General features: G+C 50.7%; 1 protein-coding gene across 1 annotated transcript; it reads right to left on the bottom strand.

Annotated features, from left to right (window-relative positions):
- Nucleotides 1–6806: 6806 nt before the first annotated feature.
- XYL1 (alpha-xylosidase 1) lies at nucleotides 6807–11650 on the bottom strand. Its single transcript, XM_078589846.1, has 3 exons — nucleotides 11330–11650; nucleotides 9226–10495; nucleotides 6807–8246 (listed from the first exon to the last, which is right to left on the bottom strand). The coding sequence occupies exons 1-3, from the start codon at nucleotides 11584–11586 to the stop codon at nucleotides 7026–7028; spliced, it is 2748 nt and encodes a 915-aa protein (XP_078445972.1). The 5' UTR covers nucleotides 11587–11650; the 3' UTR covers nucleotides 6807–7025.
- Nucleotides 11651–25264: the final 13614 nt, after the last annotated feature.

Here is a 25264-nt window from a genome sequence, read left to right as displayed (position 1 = left end):
GTCGGCCTCGTATCCTCGATCATGTCACCGGACGTGTTCGCCTCAGGGGGCTAGTAGATCGGTGATGTAACCATGATTGTCGTGTCGGACGTAGTCATCTTGGCGGGGCCAGTAGGTCGGCCTCGGGTCTTCGGTCATATGGCCGGACGTATTCATCTTGGGGGACAGGCAAGTCACACTCGTACCCATGGTCAGAGTAGTCGTGTGGGTATCATGTATCCTAAGCACGGACATCGTGTGGGGCACGTGGAGGGGCGCCGATCTCGAAGCTCCTCGTCTGGCCTCCGATCATGCTCCAAGTACCCGTCATCATCGTACGGGCTCCTCAGACATTCTAGGTGTCGCACGACCAGGGGCGTGTCGTTGACTAGCTCTTGAGCCACGCGTGCCGGTACGATGGTGGGTACTGGAGGTACGGGGCATGCGAGCATCTGCTCCACTCGCTCGGCGATGGCCGTCAGGGTGCAGAGATACGCCCCTTGCTCCTTGGACGGGTCCTCTTGGGGTCGGTCTTGTTGGCGAGGCCTTCCTCAGCCGCGTGCGGTAGTGGCCCAAGGTGTGGCCTCGTCAACGGGAGCCTTCCAATGAGGGCGACGACTCATCATTTCCCTATCCTCATTGTCACTAGGTGACGAGACACTTAGTGACCGCGGGGAACTACGTGGGGACCGCCGATGTCCACGGTGGGCTCGGGTGTACTCACGTGGGTCGGGTAGTCCGCGGCACCCACATCGGTGGGTGCGGTCCGTGCGGGCTTCGTAGGTGGGTGTGATGGGCCGCCTACGGGCATTGCAGGACAGTGTTCTAGAAGGGCCGTAGGCTGGCTTCTCTTGTCTGGCAACGGTTCTGTTCTGTGCGGGGAGGTCGAACCTCCGTGCTGAGCCCTCCTGCTCGATTGTGTTTCGATGGCCATGTTAGCTAGGGTACCTAGATGGTTTTCAAAAAGACAATGGGATGTAGAAATGATGGCTATGCAGCGTCGGAGATGTGCTGTGAGCAACCACAACCTGGCTCTGATACCCATTTGATGGCAAACGTCGTCTAGGACGTCGTCCAGTTGGCACCAAGTATGATGGCTTGGTACCGATAATAGATGGTGGTATCGAACCTCGATGGTGTCGTCGTCCAACGGATAAACCCTGATGGGTAGATGTAACTACAACGTAATGAAAGATGCATCCTATGTGTCGTAGGTGCAAGCTCCAACTCGAGGGAGGCGGAGCTCAGACGGGGTCACCAGGTGACGACGACAGTGGCCTCTCAAACCTCGTCAAATTAACGAAGACGTATACGGCTGAATGGAATCAATCCGTAGGGCTCGCACGTAATGGACGGACCCGTCCATACCAGTAAGACACTCGATTACGTCATAGTTTTCTCTCAATTCTTTTTCTCTCACCTACCTAGCCCGAACGCGGTGGAGTCACTATGAAATTATACTGCAAGAGATAATTAAATGAGTGATGGGAGAGGACGGCGTACCTCATCGACGCGTGACTCATGGAGCAGAATTCTTCGACAGTCGATGGCAGTCAGAACGGGTGTGGCGGAGAGGCGCCAGAGAGCTAACGGTGGCTCAACGAGCGGTGTGACGCCAGAGCGATGGTAAAGGTTAGAGGAGTTGAGGTCGGGAAGAGTGGCCGAAAATGGAGAAGGCTGATTAGCTCAAAGCTCACGTTCAGGCACAGTAGGCATATCCCGAGCAGTAGTGTGCGGCGGTTTGTTGGACCACCTGTCGTGGTCGATGCGAGGAGTGAAAGGCGTGGACCCTCGGTGGGCACCGCCCAACAGCCGCGATCGCTGTCGCACACGACCAGGAGACAAGGGCCTTCTGTTCAGAAACTGAGTGACGCCCCGAGTTCTGGTGACCCACGAGCGTGGGGTCCAAGAAGATCCCAGATGACTGCACCAAGGTGCGAAGTGGGTTGCCCGTAGGTCTGATCCGCGCACACCCCAAGGGCCCCACTGAATGACCAAAGCGGGAGTCCCGACCCGTAGGGAGTTCAGAGGACCCCCAGGTTCATGCGCCATTTGGGGGTGTTTGATGGGTTGACCGGTCTAATCTCCACACCTGTCATGGGCTCAAAAGGCAAGATCCTTACACAGTTGGGACCGACCCTCTCTACACGTCCGTTGGAACCTCGGGACATGCCTAGGCCGCGCAGAATCAGGTTGTCCTACTGAGTTGAACGGCCCGCTCTTTGCGTCCGTTGGGAGATCCGAAGGACGTCCCAGCTCATGCACTACGAAATGGATGAGATCAAGGGCACATGCCGCCAATGGGCTGCACCGGCCGTCGGCGATGGTGAATTGCCGAGAGAAACCAGATGTGATCAGATTCGAATCTGACGGCCATTCTTCACCCAAGTAACCTGAGTCTTGGGCTTAAACAGGGATAGTGGCCAAAGGCGGTGTTCCCGCTCTCTGCCCCCTTTTCTCTCTACCTCTCTTCTCCCTCAACTCCTCCTCCCTCATTCTTCTTCTTTAAACGAGGGAGGGAGACTAGAAAAAACACAACAATGATCTTTCTTCTTCCTGGTCTAAGTTTTAGGGCGCCCCCCCCTCTTCCCTTATAAAGGGGAAGGAAATAGGCCCCCTTAGTGAGTCAACAAAATGGAAATCTGGGTCCATTAGGGGGCCCTTATATAATGGGCCCCCCATTACAAGATAAAAAAAACATTAAAACATGAAAAAAATAAAAGGGGAAAGGACTAGGGGCCCCTTCCCATGACAACAAAAACCGACATACGGGACGCGTTGCAATGCAACAAAAATGAACTAACGACTACGAAAAGAAGCACAAAATACGACTTACAAAAATGGTGAAAATCAAAACATGATAATGAGCATGTTTTCACCAGGTTGTTGATGACGGTGGCAGGCGGTGCGGATGACATCATCGATGATCCTTCATGGCATGTGCCATCAAGCATCCATGCAGTTCTCACCACGTTGAATCTCCTCCTCCATGTTGAAGAGCCCCGTTTAACCTCTGTAATCATCTTTATGGCATCAAGATCGCATTAGAAATGGAGTGGAGGTATGAGGAGAAGGGAGAAGAAGGGGAAGATCCTTTAAAAATTGGTCTAGGTGAATTTCATTCAGAATCTTCCCCTATTTATGCCCCCCAAACTTAAGTATATCTTTTGACGTCTAAAGACCATTTGCATGTGACCCTCTAGACCCATGTATCAGTCAAGTTAACGACTCTAGCAACCAAATAACCTTTATTGGCCTTCCAAATGAATTAACTATATCATGATATAGATTAATTAATGTTAGATTGATTTAACCCAACTCGATAGATTGAGTCTCCAACCCGTGGGTGCCAAGATACACCTCATGTTCTAAAAGATACAAAGGATTGTATCGACTCACTCATGGTACATGTTCATCATTGGTTATCATGTATGTGTAGTCCCTCATCTACCTAACGCTCAATGCCAACTTAGGGTATGGTCAACTATCAAACCCTAATCGTTCATCCAAGTTAGTACCGATGTAATCAGAAATCATGAGAAAACTCTTCTCCGATATTGCACTACCTTGGCCAAGGAATTCATCTCATCATCTTCCTTGAGCTGTGACTTCTTATATCGAGGGACATACCCATCTGAACCACTCGATCATCTTCATAGACTTCTTCATGCATCCAAGACCATTTAGAATCCCATGATTAGAGACTTGTTGGCCATAGCCAAAGTAAAAATATCTATCCACAAGATGTCTTTGGTGTCTCAGTCCTAAGGACCACTTTAAACCGTTACATGAATCAACCTGACTAGCAGTTTAGTGAACTATTTCCACAAAAAGAACCACCCACTATCTATCATTAGTGTCTCTACACTAATGGCTACAGGATCGACCATACTCATCAAAGGAGTGAGGGTAGATAGTATTATTATATCAAGATACTATCATGTCCTTCTTGAGTATCCTTCAAATATGAATATTTAGAACACATAATTAAAGACTAGTGATCTCATCCATGAATGTGTGGCAGCAGCAATGCTCATTAGCTAATCAACAACACTAACTCTGATCGAACCTCAAAGAAATGTAAAACTTTTTGCTTATTTCCAGTCTTCTCTCTAGTGTTCACCTGTGCATGATGATCATACCAAACTTGTGGGAGCTCAAGTGTCTGAAGGTAGTCTCTGACATACTCCTTCAATGATTACTAAGATGTTCAAGCTTGCTAAAGCTGGCGTCAAATCCATGCCAAAAGATGAACCCATACAAGCGCTTCAGGCCTATATCTCTGAGCCTTGTATAGTGGACAAGGAGAACCTTCTACAGTGGTGGATGGACACTGGTGTGTAGTCTTATCCATATCTAACAAAGTTGGTGGTTGAGTACCTTTATGAGCCATCAACAAGTACATCGTAGAGTGGCTATTCTCATTGAGTCGTAACATTGTGACTACAAAAGATCACTCCTAGATGCACAAAGTATCAATATAGTGTGTAAGTTGCACTATTGGATGCGACCCTCAACCTCATCTAGCAAGGAAAATGATGTTTCCTCATCCAAGAATATGGACAAGGTGATTATTAGTTTAACAATGGTTGAGACTAATCCTTTTTTGTATGGTCATATTTTACTTTATATCTAATTCTACTTTCTCTTGGTTATTTAAGGAGCTTTTAACAAGCAAGGCTTGAACATAGAGCTTCCTTGAGGAGTCCAAGAAGCAAGACATCCTTCAAAAGTTGATCTTATGTTTTTTTTTGTAAAAAACCCAATCTTCATTGGAAGAATCAATTTTTAATGTCGGCAACAATTGTCCTGTCATCCATGCTATTTGATACCAGCATTTACATTAATCACCATATTTATCTACATTTGTCATTTGTGGTCTTTCGCGTTGTTGGTTCTTGACGTCATTGGGTGTCGTTGTCCTCGTCCTTGGTAATCTTCAATGGTCAATGTATTCATCAACAACAACAAGTATTATTTGCTCCAGTGGTCATTGGATATCATCATTCCCATTGTTGGTTGTTGTTGTCCTTGTTCATTGTAGTCGTCACCTCACTCATCCTCAATGTTGTTGGCAGCTGTTATCACCATCATCAACAAACATTGTCCCCTTCATCGGCAGTTGTTTTCCTAATCGTGGACGGTTGCTGTCCCCATCAACAACCGTTATTGTCTCTGTCAATATCTGAATGGTTGTCCTTATCTTTTATGGTAATCATCATGTAGCATCGACTGTCATCAGCCTCATATTTGTTCTTATACTTGGCAGTTGTTATCTGTGTCACTGACAGTTATAATCCCCTTTAGCAACAGTCAGCAGCGGTGATCATCCTTTGTGTTGTCTTTGGATTTTGTCCTGCCACTGAAGGCTCTCATCTCCGTTGGCTGGTCATCATTCTCATCGTTGATGGTCATCCTCCACATGGTCTCCATCTACAAAGTTACTTTAATATTCTTCTTTCAGTTTTGAAATATTCATCAGTCATCACCATTATCTATTCTATCACTTGGTCTATCTCCTGACAGATGAGGGCTGACCAATGACTGATGATGGATGACGAAATTGAACTAAAGGAATTCTTTTATGTCATTTCCATCACCAGTCATTTGTCATCTAGGCTGACGTACAACTACATCCTCCAATCATACTTCTACAGTTAGGGATGGACGGATGACTGATAACAGAAAAAACTGACGACCCGTCATCCGTCCAACAAGCGGTGACTGTTCCCTACTTCCCTGTTCGTAATCTGTTTCGTTTCCAAAAGTAGGTCCTAGAAATAGAACTTGTATAGAGTGGGTTTTGATTCGGCCAGGGCAGCACGGAAACCGACGCATAGAAGTAGAATAACTGGGACTCTGTGGGAGAAACGATGGCAGTGTTCACGGGGGAGATACTATGCGTGAATGTTACTGACCTACGTTGGTATAGTTTATCGCTTCCTGCACCTTCGTCAGCGAGTCATCGCGGGGCTAAGATCACATCAAAAGGCAACTTTTGAACGCCCGGGATACTTCTTTTCGCTTCGAGAATGGAGATTATCGGATTTCCTGCCCGGGATTCTCGTCGAAGCGAGAGCTGAAACTACTTTCTCCGAGGCTCCGGGCCTTCTACTCATTCTCTTTTTGTCTTTACAGCTCTTTATCTCTCTATATATCTTTTTCCCTCTCTCTTCCTCCCTCTCCATTTGCAGATATTTGTCATCACGGTCCCATATGCACAGGCACAGTCACCTCTCTTCTCTTTCCTTACCTGCCTATCGACCCATCTTTTTTCACGGGTTTCTAAAAGCATCTTTCTCATTCTATCTCTCTCTCTCTCTCTCCGCTCAAGAACTTCTACTTGCAGAAATTGGTCCAGCTTGTTCTTGGAGGTCGTCATGGTCCCATATGCACCGGTACAGGCGTACAGCCATCACTCTCTCTCTTTTCCCACCTGTCTATCTATCTATCTATCTTTTTTTCCAGGGTTCCTAGAAGCCTCTCTCTCTCTCTCTCTATCCCTCTCTAATCGCAGAAAGTTGTCAAAACTTGTTCTCGGATGTTGTCATGGTCCTATATGCACAGGCACAGCCATCTCTCTCTCTCCCTTCCCACCTATGTATGTATCCATTTTTTCTCTTCAGGGTTCCTTGAAGCGTCTCTTTCTCTCTCCTTCCCTCCTGTCTATTTTGAGAAACTCGTCTTGCTCGCTCACGGGGATCGTCATGGTCCCATTTGCAGAGGCACAGCCATCTCTCTCTCTCTCTCCGTACCCATCTACTATCCTTTTTTTTCATTGTAATTTGACGCGTCTCTCTCTCTCTCTACCCAAATACACAAAAAAAAACTGTAAAAAGCTTGTTAACATAGAGAGCGTCTCGGGGGGCCATCATGGCCCTCATCAAGAAAGGGGAAGAAGAAGAAGAATAATAATAAGAGCATAGGGGAGCTCACCGCAGTGGGAGGGCCACCTCTTCCTCTCTTTCCTCGAATTCTCAAACCCTCAGTCCGACGCTACCAGCAAAGAAAAAAACATAAGCAAAAAAAAAAACGAAACAAAAAAATCAGCCGCCGATCTCCATCTTCCAAGTGAGGGCGAAGTTCTTGCCGAGGGGGAGCGCCAGGCCGGCCACCTCCACAGTCAGCCCCGAGCCGGCGTCAACCTTAGCTCCGGCGATGTCCATCACCTTCTCCCCTTCAATCTCCATCTCCAACTCCTTCCCCGCTCCCTTCAACCCGAGCACAGTCACCTTCTCCACCACCAGCCCCTTCTTCTGAGCAAAGCTCCCCATCGTGACCTCCGACCAGACCCTAACCACGGACCCCCGCACCTCCGCCTTGAACACCGCCAGCGTCGCCTCGCCCTCCTCCAGAGCCATCTCCGGTCGCTCGTCGTCGTCCACGAAGACCTCCCCGACCGCCTCCACCGAGCCGCCCAGCGCCACCACGAGCGAGAACGGCGTGGCCCGCGCCTCCCGCGACCGCAACCCGCCTCTCTGCATGGGAATTACATGCCCCTCGTACAAATGCACGTTAATCTCATGCAGACCCGCGCGGAGCCGGAACACGTTAACCTCCCGCGAGACAAGGGATTCGCCGAGGTCGAAGAGGCTGAACCAGGTGCCGGGGGGGAAGAGGGCGTCGAGGTGGGTGACCCCCGGCTCGAGCACGGGCGAGACCATGAGCCCGGGGCCGAGGAGGAACTGCGTGGAGAGCGACCGCGCCGGCTCGAACCCGGGGAAGGAGAAGAAGACGGGGCGAGCCACCGGCGCGCCGGCGAGGTTGGCTCGGTAGCTGAGCGTGTAGAGGTAGGGGAGGAGGCGGTAGCGCATGCCGAGCGCGTTTCTGGCGGACTCGGCGACGGAGTCCCAGACGTAGAGCTCTTGGCGGGGGGAGTAGAAGTTGGCGTGGTCTCTGGAGAAGGGGTAGAAGGCGCCGAGCTCGATCCAACGGTTGCAGAGCTCTTCGGTGGGGGCGGGGTAGAAACCGCAGATGTCCGCGCCGACCATGGGCATGCCGAAGAGGCCGAAGTTGAGCATGGTGGAGATGGAGTAGCGGAGGTCTTGCCAAGTGCCCTTGTTGTCGCCGGTCCAGTGCGCGGCGTGGGCGCCGGAGCCGACGAAGGTGGAGCGGGTGAGGACGAAGGGGCGCTTGCCGTCGGTGCTCTGCAGGGCTCGCCGCGTCGCCACCGCTTGCGAGAGGCCGTAGAGGCTGTGCGCGTCGTACTCGCGCACGCCGTTGTAGTGGGTCGCGCTCGCCGCTATCGTCTTGAACCCCAGCGGCACCTGCATGGCAGAACATTTCGTTAGACAGATTACAATATTTTGGTTAGAAGAAGATTCTGGGAGAAGATAGTAAGTAGGAATTTACGGAGAGATGACGAAGAAGAATCCACAAGTGGGGAAAGAATACGAAGAAGAAGATTCTGGGAGAAGATAGTAAATAGGAATTTACGGATAGATGACGAAGAAGTATCCACGAGAGGAGAAAGAATAAGAAGAAGAAGATTCTGGGAGAAGATAGGAAGTAGGAATTTACGAGAAGATGGCGAAGAAGAAGGTTCTCCAGGGAGATGACGAAGAATAATCCACAAGAGGAGAAAGAACAAGAAGAAGAAGATAAATCTATAATTAGATGACGAAGAAGAAGGTTCTGCAAGAAGATGACGACGCAGAAGAATCCACATGAAGAGAAAGAAAGAAGAAGAAGATGACGACGCAGAAGAATCCACATGAATGAGAAAGAAGAAAATGACGACGCAGAAGAATCCACATGAAGAGAAAGAAAGAAGAAGAAGATGACGACGCAAAAGAATCCACATGAATGAGAAAGCAGAAGACGACGAAGCAGAAGAATCCACATGAAGAGAGAGAAGAATAAGAAGAAGACGAAGAAGATGACGAAGAAGAAGAAGAAGAAGAAGAATCTACAAGAAGATGACGGAGAAGAAGAGTCCACAGGAAGATCACGAAGAAGCCTGTACAGGAATTTTCTACGAGAAGATGACGAGGGAGTGTGTGCAACAAGTGTCCACAAGAAGATGACAAAGAACTGCGTACAAAAAGATGACGAAGAAGAATCTGCAACAACAACAAGAAAAAGAAAAAAAAGTGTCTGCACGAAGAAGAACCCACTATTACAATAAGATAAAGAAGAAAAATACTCTACAACAAAAATAACAACAATCGAGAAGAAGCCCACGTATCTAGTAGAGAAAAAGGAAGAAGAAAAATCAAGAAAAATCGGGAGAAGAGGAAAGAAGACCTGGGCGCCGGAGGCGTTGATCCGGTAGGGAGGAGAGTCCCAGCGGGTCTGAGTAATGTTCTTGCAGACGAGGCAGCAGACCCACGGCGTGGTCGAGCCGGGTACGGGGCAGGGCCGAGCCGGAGTCGGCATCTCGCAGTCTCCCGAGCAGAAATTCGACACCTCGTTCATATCGATCCAGAGCCCATCGACCGGCACAAGCTCGCGGAACCGAGCCACCTCGGCCGCCCACCAAGCCACCCCGGCCGGGTTAAGAAAATCCGGAAAATACACCGGCCCAGGCCAAACCTGCGCCAAAAACGGCCTCCCCTTGTACTTGATGAACACATCCCCCGCCATCGCCCTCTTGAACACGCCGTAGCTCTGATCAACAGCGATCCCCGGATCAATCAACACGATGTACTTCATCCCCTGATCGTGAATCCGATCGAGAAAAGCCAGCAGCTTTCCCCTCGGATAATTCACCGGGTCGAGGGTAAAGTCCTTGGCGTTATCCATATGGTCGTCGTCGTTCCATATCACGTCCAGCGGTATCGCGGCCTTCTGATACCCCTCCACCACCTTCTCCACCACCGACACGTTCCGATAACCCCACCGGCACTGGTGAAACCCGAAGGCCCAGTACGGGATCGGAGCCGGTCGCCCGATTAGAGCCGTGTACTGGTCGACCACCGCCAGCGGGGACTCGCCGGAGAAGAAGTAGAAGTCGAAGACGCCGCCGATTACCTTGTAGGTGAGGGAGGTGCCTCTGTAGAAGACATCCATGCCGTTGCTGTTGAGGAGGAGGACGCCGTGGGCCGTCGGATCGGTGGACCCGCGGAGGTCCATGTAGAAGGGATGGGAGCCGTAGAGGTCCATGTTAAGGTTAATGGCGGAGATGTCCGTTGTGTAGAGCGTGTAGGGGTCGTTTGGGCGGAGTTTGATGCCGCCGGGCTGCGTGTTCTCGCCGAGGCCGTAGAGGGACGCGTCGCCAGGCAGCCGCGTGGAGATTTCCAAGTACTGGTCTTTGAAGACCAGGGTGCTGTTGCTCGTGTCGAAGAGATAATCGCCGTTGGATTTGCGTCGGACGGTGAAGGAAAAGGGGTCGGGGGAGTAGGAGAAGACCAGCTCCTCGCCGGCGAGCTCGCCGCCGGGGACGGCGGCAGGGGAGGACGGCGGTGGTGGCTCCGTCTTGGGGACTCGCTCGCGGGGGAGAAGGTCGTAGGGGACTTCCCTTCTGTCCTTGTCCACGTCGGTTATGTGGACTCTCAGCCTTTCTTTGGTCTCGTGCCTGAGATTCACCGTGTTAGAAGTGGACCGTGACGAAGAAGAAGAAGAAGAAGAAACCGACGACTACGACGACGAAGAAGAAGAACGACAGCAACGACAAGAATTTACCGCAAGAAGAAGAAGAAGAACGAGGAAGAATGTACCGGAAGAAGAAGAAGAACGACGACAGCAACAACAAGAATGTACCGGAAGAAGAAGAAGAAGAACGAGAGAAAGAAAAGGAAGAAGAAGAAGAAGAAGAACGAGAGAAAGAAAAGGAAGGAGAAGAAGAAGAACGAGAGAAAGAAAAGGAAGAAGAAGAAGAAGAAGAACGAGAGAAAGAAAAGGAAGAAGAAGAAGAAGAAGAACGAGAGGAAGAAGAAGAAGAAGAAGGACGAGAGGAAGAAGAAGAAGAAGAATAAGAATAATAATAAGAAGAAGAAGAAAGAAGAAGAAGAATGTATCGGAACTTCGGAAGAAGAAGAAGAAGAAGAAGAAAGTAGCGGAAGTAGAAGAGTGTACAGGAAGAAGAAGAAGAAGAATATAAGGGAATGATGAAGAAGATAAAAAAAATATACCGGAGGAAAAAAAAGAAGAAAAAGAATATAGGGGGGATGATGAAGTAGATTAAAAAGAATATACCGGAGGAAGAAGAAGATGACGAAGACGAAGAAGAAGAAGAAGAAGAATATAGGGGGGATGATGAAGTAGATTAAAAAGAATATACCGGAGGAAGAAGAAGATGATGAAGAAGAAGAATATACGGGATGATGAAAGAGAAGAAGAAGAATGTACTGGAAGAGAAAGAAGAAGAAGGAAGAACGATTGAAGAAGAAGAAGAGGAGAGGAAGAGTACCGGACGGTGAGCTTAAGACGACGAATGTCAGGGCCGTAGGCGTCGGTGAGCTGCTTAACTTGCAGAAGCCCGGCGAGGCCGCAACCGTCAACAGTCTTCGCTACAGAGACGAGGCGATAACCACTACCGACCTTCTGCGTCGTCGTTGAAGCGGAGAACTCCGCCGAGATAAGCAAGAACACCGCCAAAACCAAGCCATGGCGAAGGAAATCCATGGCGATAGAGAGAAAAACTGAACGTGTTTCCTTCTTCTTCATCGAAGCAAGAGGGAACTTCTTCTACACTGCAACGCCGGTACGGGGGATAAATGACAAAAGCTCTCTGCCAAGAGAGAGGATATTTGGACTTTAGAGGAAATGAAGTTTCGGATAGAGCGGGGCCAACGGCTCTGAAATATCGCTCGTGGGACTTGGACGGCTTGGATGGAGCCACGATACCGGTGGAGATCACGTGCGAGAGTGTGGGTTGGGCGTTAGAGTGGCTCGTTTCGTCGCTTTTGGCGGTGATAATGAATGCCACTCACGTGCTGACAACGGTCAAGGGCACTGATTGTCGCCGTGCGAAAAGCTGCTTTGCCGTGCGGCCGGTATAGTGCACGGGACGCGGACGGGCGGGACGCGGGGCGAATGTAGAAAACTTTTCATTTTATTATTTCATTACTTAAATTTAAAACTTGTGTGAAGTAGATGCCATACAGATGGTTGTGTATGGTTGTGTATGGTTGTGTATGGTTGTGTATGGTTGTGGATGGGACGGTTTTGGGATGGGACAGTTTGGAATGGCCCCGAAATAATAGGACATGAGATGGGACAAAAATCCTCCCAAACTGTCACGTCTTGGAGGATTGTGCACTATAATGGTGAGTAGGGTCAGATCGGCCCGACTGACCTGTGGCGTCTGGTCCACTGCAGTCCTGGCTCGATTTTCTTTCCATGATCAAGTCATGTAGTCTTGTGCAGTGATTTTAATTTAACCAGTGGATCAAATATAACATAACCTTGGGGTAGCTCAGGGGTTGGGCCAATTGTTCAGCACTCTGGCTATATAATTCTGCTGAGAAATTCTGCTTATCTAATCTAAATGAACCTTGCAAATTGAGAATTGAGGGGAACTAGTTTCTAATTTACTTGATCCAATCGAGCAATACAATTGTCGTTTTTAAAAACTCAATATATAAGTGTGATATTTCTAGCTCTAAAACACCAGTAAACCCATTTAAACTCCTAATTCTTTATATGAATAATATGCTGCATTAGAGGTGTTCACCTCTGATGCACATGGCTATTGATGATTCTCTATTTTTATAAAATATTTTTACTTTTCATGTTGCACAATATATTCTTATTGGTTTGAATTACCCATCTTTGAATTTCTCTATGTAACATTTTTACTTATCGCGTGGCTTAATTATTACAACAATAATAGTAAAATCAAATGTTTTTCATAAAATATATCCATGTACATAGGTTTTATTTAACCCATATGCACTTATCAAAAAAGCAATATATTATTCCATCAGAAAGACCTCTCTAAGAGGCATACGCTGATTTCATTACACATATATGCCACTTAGTTATAGATATATAAAATGAATAATACATTAACTCAATATTCATCTTGGGTATAGTTTGAATTATGTGACCTACAAAAAAATCATGAATATGTGTCTCATTTCATCACATCAATATAAATCAGTTTTATTATCATTCATGTGCAATATGATGGAGGACCATCTAGTCGATCCCACTCAAACTCGACACCAGCCACTTCGCGGAGCCCGAGCCGACGTGAAGAACCCACACTTCCACTATCAGGTTTGAGAAGCGGCATTCTCGTTGTATTGCTTCATGTCGTGTGTCTTTTTGTTCTTTACTTTTCATCGTCTATGGATTATCGGGAGGCCCCTCCTGCATGAGTACAGACCTACCCCCTCGTGTCGTGTTTGTTGTTTGTGTTTTAATTGTACCTTTTAGGGGGAAGGGGAAGAGTACATGTTGACTTCTCTTTTCCCCTTAAAACACCCCTTTTAAAGGAAACCCAATAGGCTTCCCTTAAATGGACCCATTAGTCCCCTAACTGCCATGACTCTTCTATAAGAAAAGGGGAAGGGGGGACTTGGGAACCAAGCTAGTTTTCTTTTGAAATCCGGATCTGAATTTGTGATAGTTACAGTTAATCATCATGTTTAGTTCTAAAAGAATGAGAAGGCCAAATCATTTCTGAAGAAGAAGGAGAACTTCAGGTCAAATCGGTCGCTCGATCATCGTTACCGCTCAAGAATCTCGTTGGTGAGTTGTCTTTCCCCTCTCGACGAGTGTTAGGCCCCTAAGTAGGCGGCATTCCCTGTCCAAAGGCCTGCCTGTTTATTGGGAGGGCATGTCTGCGTTTTAAGACTCACGATATTAAAGAACTGAGTCATTATGGGTAGCGATGCCCAAACCTGATCTTTCAGGCCATCGCCCATGTATGTGGTGATACACTACAGACGGTGCGCGTGACCGTTCACGCCAAAGGCGGGGCGGATCAGATGGAGTCTGCGTGTGCTGGGCGCATGGGCCCACATGCGTGAGCACGCGCGCTCCAAGCGCTGCGCACTAGCGGCAAGCACCACGCGTGGGGGCCAACGCTACGCGCAAGCGCCGAGTGCCGTGCCGGAGCAAGAAGCGCTGCACGCGGGTGCGGGACGTGCAAGCCGGGAGGTGTGCCGCACGAGCAGTGCGCGCATTGCGTGTGTCGGGCGGGGGGTAGGGAGATATCCCGCCACGAGACTAAGGCATGTAGCACATTGAGAATGCCGAGATAGCATAGTGGGCGCAAAGTGCTCCCGCGTGTTGTGCTAGGCATGCAGCACCCAACTTGGGATGTCAGATGCGGTGACGTCGCGCAAACTACGCACGAAGGTGTTGACGCGGTGTGCGTGATCATCAAGGCAGGGATGGTGTGCGTGATCATCAAGGCAGGGATGGTGTGCGTGATCGCCATACCTGCGTACGCGCGTCGCTCAGCTTGGGGCACATGGGTAGCAGTAGAGCGGGCGCACGCACGCACGCAGCGCCGGCCTCAAGGCGGAGAGGCGACACTACCTTGGCGCAAGGCACCGCGTCTCGTTCATTTGTATCACCCCTCATCTTCCCTCATGAAATTGTCCCAACGATGATGTAATCTTTTACAATACTAATGCAATGATCCTATTCCCCGACAGGGCTGCATCCCCACGATCTCCTCTAACCCCTTTCTATGCTATCTTAAGAATTTGCAAAGACTTCTGCTGCAAGAGATCAAGGCTGCTCAGTGTTATGATCAGAGCACTGAGGCCGACACATGCCAAACTCGAGCAAGAGACCTAGCTCGGAGTTTGACCGTGTGACAATTGGTATCAGAGCTAGGTTGGATCGCCTCCCCTGTGCATCTGACCTTGGTTGAGGAGATGGAGTCCTTTCGTGCACAACTATGCAAAGAGCGACAGCAGAAGGAGAAACAACAAAGGCTGAACACCCGCCTACTGTGGAAGAACTTGTCAGGTTTGAAGACCCAAGTGGCCAAGAACCATGATGAAGGAAAATCGGACGTAAGAGAACTACAGGTTGAGACCCGCCAAAGGTAGGAAGTCCTTGAAGAAACTGTATGACAGCTCCAGGACACGGCCTGCCAGCTTACGGAGATGGTCCTGACCCTGAAACTTAAGGTGGAGAAATTGGAAGAAGGCCCTAGTAGCCATTCTAGCAGCGATGATGGAGAAAAGTTAACGCTCCCCCCACCGAAGTTCGACAGGTCCCGCAAGGAAGATGTTGTGGCAGATTTCCTCTACGGTTGTGACTGATATTTTAGGAACAAAGAACTTTCAGATGAAAAGAAAGTGCTGCTTGCTAGCTACTTCCTCACGGACGAGGCGAAGCTGTGGTGGTGTCAGCGAGAGGAGTGTGGGAACTGGCCACCTCCTACATATGAAGATTTTGTGTGGGAAAGAAAAGAAAATTTAGTGCCGCACAACATGACGCGGATCGCGAGGGGAGCACTTGAAAACGTCAGAATGATGGGCAATCTAAGAGAATATGTGGGCCAGTTCGTGTCCATAATAAGGAGAATCACCGACTTGTCTAAGACGAACAAGCTCTACCGCTTCGCTAAGGGTCTTCCCCACTGGCTCCAGACAGAGCTTGAGAGCAGACATTGTAGAGACCTGAATTCGGCTTACAAAGTTGCGGAAGGAACAGAACTCCGTGCCACTTGACTTGCCAAGTCAGATGAGAAGTCTGGAAAACTGAACAGGCCACGCAAGGAATGCGCCGAAGCTCCACCAAATCAAAGCAGTCAAGGCCTAAAGAGAAAGTTCAAGTCAGGCCACGGCAAGGGCCGAGACAAGGGTAAGAGCCTGAGACTGTGGAGAACAACTCCAAGCAGTGGGGGCAACAAGTTGACATATTTTGCTTGCGGAGGCCCCACTTTATAAAGGATTGCCCAAGGGGTACGACGGTGGCCACCAACATCAATAGGATGGTTGTGCTGCTAGCCCAACCAAATGTTCCTAGGGGTAGCAGTACGGTGACCCTGAACCCCCTCTAGTGCTTGGCTGCACTACAGGGGGATGCCCTAGACCAGTATGAGGGTCTGAATCTCTTGCACGTCTCGGTACTGATAAACAGCAAACCCTTCACTGCTATGGTCGACACGGGGGCGACGCACAACGTCCTCGCTGATCGAGAAGCAAAGAAGCTCAGCTTGAAGCTTTCCCCAAGCACGGGGATGATCAAGGTCGTCAATTCGGAGGCCCGAGACATTGTTGGGGTGGCCAAGGGGGTGCTGTTGTAGGTGGGAACATGGGAGGGCCAGACCAACTTCATGGTGTCCCCCATGGATGACTTCAAGGTTGTCCTCGGTCTCAGCCTCTTAATGGGAGGACGTGCGGTTGTGTTTCCCAACCTATTCCCAGAGGGATCTCACCCATGTGTTGTGAGAGACCAAGGGGTCCGGAAGCCGCGGAAAACCGCTCTCTTGTCCGCGATGCAAGTCAAAGACGGAATGAGGAAAGGGGAGGAGAGCTTCCTCATCACCATATAAGGGCCGGCACCCTAGAAAAAGGGTCGAAGGTAGGGATGCGCACCAGCCCATTTGGTTGCACTTAGTTGGGGTGACGACGACAGCAACAACCCCGGTGCTGCCGTAGGTGGACTACCGGGGCCAGTTACGGACGTACTGCGGGAGTTTTTCGGGGTGATGCCCGCACAACTCCCCGCGAAGCTGCTGCCCAGGCGGGATGTGGACCACGAGATTGAATTACTCCCTGGCACACGTCCCCATGCATGGTCACCCTACAAGATGTCGCCTGCCTACATGGAGGAGCTGAGGAAACAAGTTGAAGAATTGCTGGACAGAAAGCTCATCTGCCGTCCAAGGCTCCCTTCGGTGCCCCAGTTCTCTTCTAGAAGAAGGACGGTTCGCTCCAACTTTGTGTGGACTACCGAGCGCTGAACAAGGTAACAGTGAAAAATAAATATCCTGTACCCAACGCTGAAGAATTGTTTGACAGGCTCGGCAAGGCTCGCTACTTCTCATAGATGGACTTGAAGAGCGGGTACCACCAAGTGCAGATCAAGGAGGGGGACAAACCGAAGACGCCGTGTGTGACACGCTACGTATCATTTGAATTTTGCGTGATACCTTTTGGGCTCACAAACGCTCCTGCTACTTTTTGTTGCCTTATGAATTTGTTTATTTGGGACTATATCGATGATTTTTTTGTTGTATACTCAGATGATATTCTCGTACACAGCCGAAGCTTAGATGACCATGTGAGGCACATGAGGAAGGTGATGGCCAAGCTAAAGGAGCACGAGCTCTACCTCAACCCAAAAAAGTGTGAGTTTACCTTGCAAGAGATGTAGTTTCTTGAGCATCTGGTTGGGAAGGGAAGTTTGTGCATGGATCCCTCTAAGGTGAAGGCCATCAAGAATTGGACAGAGCCAAAGAGAGTGCCACAGTTGAGATCTTTCCTTGGTTTGGCAAATTACTATTGAAAGTTTATCAAAGGCTTCTCCCGACTAGCTGCCCCTCTAACGGATTTGTTGAAGAAAGTTGTGAAGTGGCAATGGACAGACCGGTGTCAAAGAGCATTTGACAAGCTGAAGAGTGCAGTCTCCAGTGAACCGGTGTCCCGATTGCCCAAATTTGACAAACCATACGAGGTACATACTAATGCTTCTGATTTCGCACTTAGACATGTCTTGATGCAGGATGGACACCCCGTGGCTTACAAGAGCCGCAAGCTGAATGATGCAGAGAGAAGATGCTCAGTACAGGAGAAGGAGATGATCGCGGTGGTACATGGCCTGAGAGTCTGGTGCCACTATCTCCTCGGAGGGAAATTCATGGTTTACACTGACAATGTGGCCACCAGTTGCTTCGAGTCCCAGAAGAAGCTGACCTTAGAGCAAGCAAGATGGCAGGATTTCTTGGCGGAGTTTGACTTCAACTTGAAGTACAAGCCGGGACACCCCAATCAAGTGGTCGACGCCTTAAGCCACAAAGAACCGGAAGTTTTTGTGGCCACACTTTCAGTAGTCCAAGGAAGCATTCTTGATGAAATCAAATTGGTGTTGAAAGATGATCCAGAATCTGTTCGCTTGATGAAGCGTACTGCTATGGGCGACACAAGGAGATTATAGTCCGAGGATGGCACTATCTATGCAAATGGGAATAGACCGTATGTGCCGCCTGCGGGTGGGCTGCGCCAGAAACTCTTCTATGAAGCTCACAATGCACCCCACATCGGACACCCAGGACAGGCACGGACGCTTGCACTTTTGTCCAACAGCAATCACTGGCTGAGAATGGAGCGAGATGTGGAGGCTTATGTTCGTTCATGCCTGGGGCATTAACAAGACAAGACAGAGAAGGCAAAGACTGCAGGAACACTAGAACCTCTCCTGAGAGCGAGCAGACCATGAGAGTCTATTTCAATGGATGCCATCACTTGCCTTCCGCGAGTGGGTGGGCACGACTCCATTTTGGTTGTCGTGGATCGTTTCTCCAAATATGCGAAGTTCATCCCCACCACGTGGGAGGTGCACATAGATGGCGTGGCTCGTCCGTTCATGTCCTATGTGGTAAAGTACTGGGTCTCCCACTAGACATCATTAGAGATTGAGATACAAGATTCACGGCTCGTTTCTAGGAGTCGTTGTTTAAGTACATGGGCTCCAAGTTCAAATTTTCTACAAGCTTCCACCCCCAAACAGATGGTCATACAGAACGTGTAAACTCCATGCTCAAAGAATACCTACGGCATTACATTTTGGTAAATCAAGAGAATTGGGTGGAGCTTGCGGATGCAGCGCAATTTGCACACAACATCAACTAGAGCTCTGCTACAGGTTACTCGCCGTTTGAGATTGCAACGGAAAGACTACCACTAACTCCTCTAGAAGTGGTGAAGAGAAAGGGGAACGGACAATTCCCCGCGGTCTTTCGCTTTGCGTGCGACTATCATGCTCGCATTGAGGAAGCACGCGAGGCACTGGAACGTGTTGCTCAGAGAATGAAGAAGTATGCCGATCAACACAGAAGGGACGTAGAGTTCCAAGTCGGCGACCTGAATTTGTTGAAGACCAATGCGCAGATGTTGAAGACAAAGCAAGCAAAGCAACAGCACAAGGGTCTGGTACCCCGCTATGATGGATCTTTCAAGGTGGTAGCAAAGATAGGACAGGTTGCCTATCAACTATATATTCCCCGTCGACTGGCAGTCCACCCCGTCTTTCATGTGTCGGTTCTGAAGAAATATGTACCAGATCCTGAAGCCGCGATGAGGAACCAGCCTCAGCGTGCGCAGCCAAACCTGCGGGTGCATTTTTATCAGGAAATAGAAGCAGTTCTGGCAAAGAGGGAAATTGACCAGGGAGGACGTCACGGTTGCTATCACAAGACTGAGTTCCTCATTAAGTGGAAGCACACGCCAACCGAATCAGCAACATGGGAGCACGACTCAGACTTATGGTAGTTCGAGGACCTACTGCGAGCAAATGAAGCGGAGCAGCATGCGTCGACGAGGGTGTCAATAATTTCAGGCGGTGGGGGCGTGTTAGGCCCCTAACTAGGTGGCATTCCCTGTCCAAAGGCCTGCCTGTTTATTTGGAGGACATGTCCGCGTTTTAAGACTCACGATATTAAAGGACTGAGTCATTATGGGTAGCGATGCCCAAACTTGATCTTTCAGGCCATCGCCCGTGTATGTGGTGATACACTATAGATGGTGCGCGTGCCCGTTCACGCCAAAGGCAGGACGGATCAGGTGGAGTCCGCGCATGCTGAGCACACGGGCCGACATGCATGAGCACGCGCATGCCAAGCGCCGCGCACTAGCATCAAGCACCATGCACGGGGACCAACGCTACACGCGAGCACTGAGATCCTCCCATGACGTGGAGCGACATGACGCAACGACTGAGGGACAAATATGTCCCCACGCACATCATGACTCACATATTCCTGAGATGGCTCGACCTGAAACAGGGTCGACGGAAGGTACGCGATTACATCACGGAGTTTGAGCAGTGTCGCATGCGATGCACGACCGTGGACCGGCCCGAGCAGCAGATCGCCTACTTTATTCGAGGCCTGAAGCCCAAGCTTGGAGCTAAGGTTTTGGAGCAAAACCCCACGACTATCGACTTAGCCTACAAGATAGTGGAGGACAGCGAGTATATTTTGGAGAACTCCACATCGGCGGTAACCCCTACCGCCAAGGTCACGACTTCCACCACCCCGACCACTAGGGCAACTACAACCACTGGGTGGACAAGAAGCACCCCGTCAGTCCAATGGCGATGACATTAGCCAGCACCGCCCCGCCGTCCTCTTCCGTGGACTCTACAGCTAGAGCCCCTGCCCCAGCGACCAACAGTGTACAGTGCTTCATGTGCAAGGGATTCGGCCACCGGAGAGCCGATTGCCCATCCTTGAACTTTGTGGATTTGAAGGGGAACATGATAGATCCACCACCGAGGGAGGACCCCGAGGTCGACGTCTACCAGGGCGATTGCCCAGATGACAATGAGGAGTGTGAGGCGCCCGTAGGGGTTATCATGATCACGCCGCCCCCTCATCCCCGAGCGCCTGTGCTCCCCACTGGCCGTTGGTCAATGTCGGGATATAGCCTGCCGTCCGAACACCCCGGGCTTCCGGCACTACTATAGTGAAGCAGCCCCAGTTGCCCGCCGGAGCCCTGGCCACTGCATTGGATCGGCCCTTGACTTCCTCCCACCCGACCATTCCCTCTGTAGAGACGAGGGAAACACCGGCCTCAGTGCCCCAGGACACCCCATCACCTATGCGGACCCCAGATCATGCGGCCGCACGTCAGTCACAATCGACCACGCCGATGATGACTGTTGACGACCTTGCGTCAACGTCCTTCGATCTTTTACGTCTATCTCAAGATCAAAGATCGGTCGTGCATGTTGATAGTTGACAATGGGAGCTGCATTAATGCAGTCTCCGAGGATGTCGTGGCCAAACTTGGCCTGGCCCTAGTTCCCCACCCGGCACCATACCATGTGTCGTGGGTTGATGCTTCCACCCTCTCGGTGAAGTATCAGTGTGCCATCCCCCTGAAGATGAGCACGTACGAGGATACTGTCATATGCGGCGTCCTGCCCATGAGGATTGGCAGTATCCTCCTTGGATGACCATGGTTATTTGACTACAACGTCCAGCTAGACGGTCGGGCAAACACTGTGTCGTTCATGTTCCGGGGATGCCAGCTCTTATGGTACCCATCTGTACGGGCACCGGCGCGGGTCGCGCCTCCCGCCCCAAGGACTGAGACCACCGAGGCCATGACAGATCGCAAGAAGAAGCTCCCACGAGAGCCGAAGTACCCGATTGTCACGAATGTGTGCATATTCCGACGAGGACTTAAGGAGCATCCCGATGACCTGCCAGTGAGCTTCGCGCTCACCTTCGACGTCCCTCCCGAGGACCCACCACCCACACTCGATGCTCCAGAGTTAGCCGAGCTTATGTCAGAGTTCAGTGAGGTGTTTCCCGACGAGCTCCCAGATACGCTCCCGCCAATACGTAGCATACAGCATGCCATTGATCTCGTATCGGGTGCGTCGCTCCCAAACTTACCCCACTACCGGATGGATGCGGTGAAGTACGAGGAGCTGTACTGACAGGTGAAGGAGCTCCTGTCGAAGGGCCCCATCCATGAGAGCCTTAGCCCGTGCGCAGTCCCAGCACTCCTGGCGCCGAAGAAGGATGGCACTTGGCGCATGTGCTGCGACTCGAGAGCCATCAATAAGATTACTGTGAAGTACCGGTTCCCAATTCCCCGAGTATAGGATTTGTTCGACCAGAAGGCCGGAGCGACTATCTTCTCAAAGATTGATCTTCGGAGTGGATATCACCAGGTTCGCATCAAACCAGGGGATGAGTGGAAGACGGCCTTCAAGATTAAGGATGGTCTCTTCGAGTGGAACGTGATGCCTTTTGGGCTTTTGAATGACCCCAACACTTTCCAGTGTTTGATGAACGAGGTCCTACTCCCGTTCATAGGTAGATTCGTCATCGTCTATTTCGATGACATTCTGGTTTATAGCAGGTCCCGACCTGATCATCTCCACTACCTACCAAGGTGTGTTCCGCGCTACACCGGAAGAAGCTTTATGCTCACCCGAAGAAGTACAGCTTCTTCACGGTCGAGGTTTCATTCCTAGGCTTCATCTTGTCGGACCGTGGCGTATCTGCCGACCCTACCAAGGTCGAAGCCATCTCTTTGTGGCCGCAGCCGAAGGACGTCCACGACGTCCGGAGCTTCATTGGGTTAGCGACCTTCTACCGTCGATTCGTGCCAAATTTTAGTGGAGTTGTCGCTCCCATCACGGATCTGATCCGCCTCGAGAGGTTCGAGTGGACAAAGGCTGCCAAGAAGGCCTTCGAGGAGCTTAAACGCCTTATGACCACAGCCCCAGTTCTACGACTTCCCAACTTCGAAAAGGTTTTCAAAGTTGCATGTGATGCCTTGGCGATGGGCGTGGGAGGAGTCCTTAGCCAGGAAGGACATCCCGTTGAGTTTTTCACCAAGAAGCTGGACGATACAAAGTGCCAATACGAGAACTACGACCACGAGTTCTACGCTATCATCCAGTCTTTGAGGCATTGGCGCCATTACCTCCTCCCGAAGGAGTTTGTCCTTTATTCCAACCACAGTGCATTGAGGCACCTCCACGATCAGAAAAAGGTCAGCGATCGACACTCACGATGGATGGATTACCTGTAGGACTATACGTTTGTCATTCGACACAAGAAGGGGAAGGACAATGTGGTCGCCGATGCACTGAGCCATCGCCCATATGTCCTCAACACAATGCGAGTGCACGTCACAGGGTTAGAGCAGATGATAGAGGCCTACGCGGACTGCCTGACTTTGGGACGATCTTCCGCGCAGTCAGTGATGGCCCGACGACCGAGCACAGTGAGTACTGTCTCTCAGAGGGGTACCTCATCCGCGGGAAGAGGCTGCGCATTCCCTACACCTCGATACGAGATCTCCTCGTTTGGGAGGCACATGCAAGTGGTCTTAGTGGACACCTAGGTGTCAACAAGACCATCCACGCGCTCGAGTACCAGTTCTACTGGCCTTCCTTGAAGAGGGATGTTGACAACATCGTCTCCTGATGTTTGACATGTTCCCGGGCTAAGATGACCAAGCAGAATGCTGGTCTCTACAAGCCCCTTCCGGTACCGATGCGTCCTTGGGATGATGTTAGCTTGGATTTCGTTCTCGGTCTCCCTAAGACTGCCCGTTGACACGACTCTATCTTAGTCGTTGTCGACCGATTCTCGAAGATGGCACATTTTGTGCCATGTTCGAAGACTGCGGATGCTTCACGTGTAGCGACCTTGTTCTTTGATGAGATCGTGAAGCTTCACGGTCTACCTTGATCGATGGTATCCGATCGAGATGTCAGGTTTACGAGCTATTTCTAGAAGACACTGTGGATACTTATGGGCACGAAGCTGCAGTTCTCCTCTGCGTATCACCCACAGACAGATGGACACACGGAGGTCGTCAACCATAGCCTAGGGAATTGCGTTCCAATGTTAGGGACAACCTCAGGTCGTGGGACAGAGTATTCCCACGCGTAGAGTTTGCTTATAACTCCACGGTGAGCCGTACTATGGGTCGCACACCGTTTGAGATTGTTTATGGCCAGATACCACGGAGGCCGTTAGACCTCACTCCCGTAGACCCTCATACTAGGACCTCAGAGGAGAGTATTTCATTTGCTCATTACATGAGAGACATGCATCATGACATTCATTCTCGCATCATTTCGCAAAATGAGAAGTGTAAAACTATCGCTGATGTAGGTCGACGTCCTGTTAGTTTTTCCGAGGGTGACCTTGTTATGGTCCGATTGAGGTCTGAGAGATATTCTTCACGGGTCACTACGAAGCTTCACGCTCGTAGTGTCGGACCTTTCCCGATAGTCCGTGTGATTAACAAATGCTTATGTTGTGTGTATCCCACCTGACTGGGGGATAAGTTCCACCTTTAACGTTAGCGACCTAGCCCTGTACCGCCCTATGCCCAAGAGTCTGAGAGACCTAGAGCCTCACACACCCATTGGCCCGTTGAGTGATGCGAGTGAGGGACCCCACCCTTCACCGCCAGTTTTACCCCCACCAGTTTCATCCCCACCGAGGCATGAACAAGTCGAGTTTGTAATGCAAGAAGTAATTAACGCTGCAAGGGAGAAGGTGGATCGCAAGTTCCTTGTCATTGGCAGGACCGACCCTCGAGCGAGGACACGTGGGTTTCGGAGGAAGACCTACGGCGCCAGAGCTCATCCAGCCCTTGGACGATATCATCGGCTCAAACTCGTCGGAGCCGAGTTCCTCCCACCCGGGGAGGATGATGGGGGACCATCCGCAAGCCGAAGCACACGATCAACCCATTGCGACACATGAGCAGCTACGCCGCAAAGCCCGAGCCAACGTGAATGATCTGGAGTTCAAGTACACAGCTTGAGGAGGAAGCTTCCCCAAATCATTTCCTTTGCGTTTTCATGGGTTTTCTTCGTTGTGTTTTTGGGGAGGGCCTCCGTGTTTTTGGCCCTTCCATCGCATTTCGAACTGAAGTTTTATGGCCCGATTAGGGTTTTTTTCCCTAATTACGGGCCGACCCCTATGGTTTTCTCTCTCCCCCTATAAAAGGAGAAGAGATGCCCTAGAGGAGAAGAAGGTGATTATCTTGTGTTTTGCATTTTGCTTGGAAGAGGGAAAACCCTCCAAGAGAGGGGAGGAATCCCTTGAGGGAGAAGAGGAAGTTGCCGTCGCCTCGCCGCCACCACCGCATCGTCGTCGATCAGAACTCGCATCAGCAATGCCGGATTGCGCCACCACCGTGACGCCGCCGCTGCCCCTACTTCCGTCTCTCGAAGGAGAGACCGCAGAGCACGCTGCTGCCACCACCGAGACGCCCTACCTCCGCCCCCGGGGCTGCCGACTCTGGTGCCCAGCGGCAATCGCCAGCGCCCAACCAAGACGCCCGTCACCGCCGCCAACTTAGGCGCCACTTGACGCCAGCCACCGGCCAGCAGTAGGCACCCCGACCTGGGCGCCCGCCACCAGCCAGAAGTGGCGCCTGCACTGAACGCCGCCATCCCGGCCGACGTTCAAATAGGGCGCCCGCCTCGTATGCCAACCGCATCCGAACCACGAGCGCCTGCCCGCCAAGCCGCCGCCGGCGCCCCTGAATAGGGCGCCCGCCGCTCACTCGTCAGCGGCGCCCGACTATGGAGCTAGCTCCCAGGCTGCCACCAGCACCCTTCCGCTCCAACGCTGCCACCGGAAACCCCCGAGCAAGAGGACGACAACGACCGAGTCATCAGCCGAGTCGACTCAACGCGACCCGACCGATTCCCGCCCTGA

This window comes from Wolffia australiana, chromosome 18 (genome assembly GCF_029677425.1).
Source record: "Wolffia australiana isolate 7733 chromosome 18, ASM2967742v1".
NCBI classification, from domain to species: domain Eukaryota; kingdom Viridiplantae; phylum Streptophyta; class Magnoliopsida; order Alismatales; family Araceae; genus Wolffia; species Wolffia australiana.
Note: the sequence above shows the minus strand (reverse complement) of the source record. Positions and strands in the feature narration are given on the sequence as shown.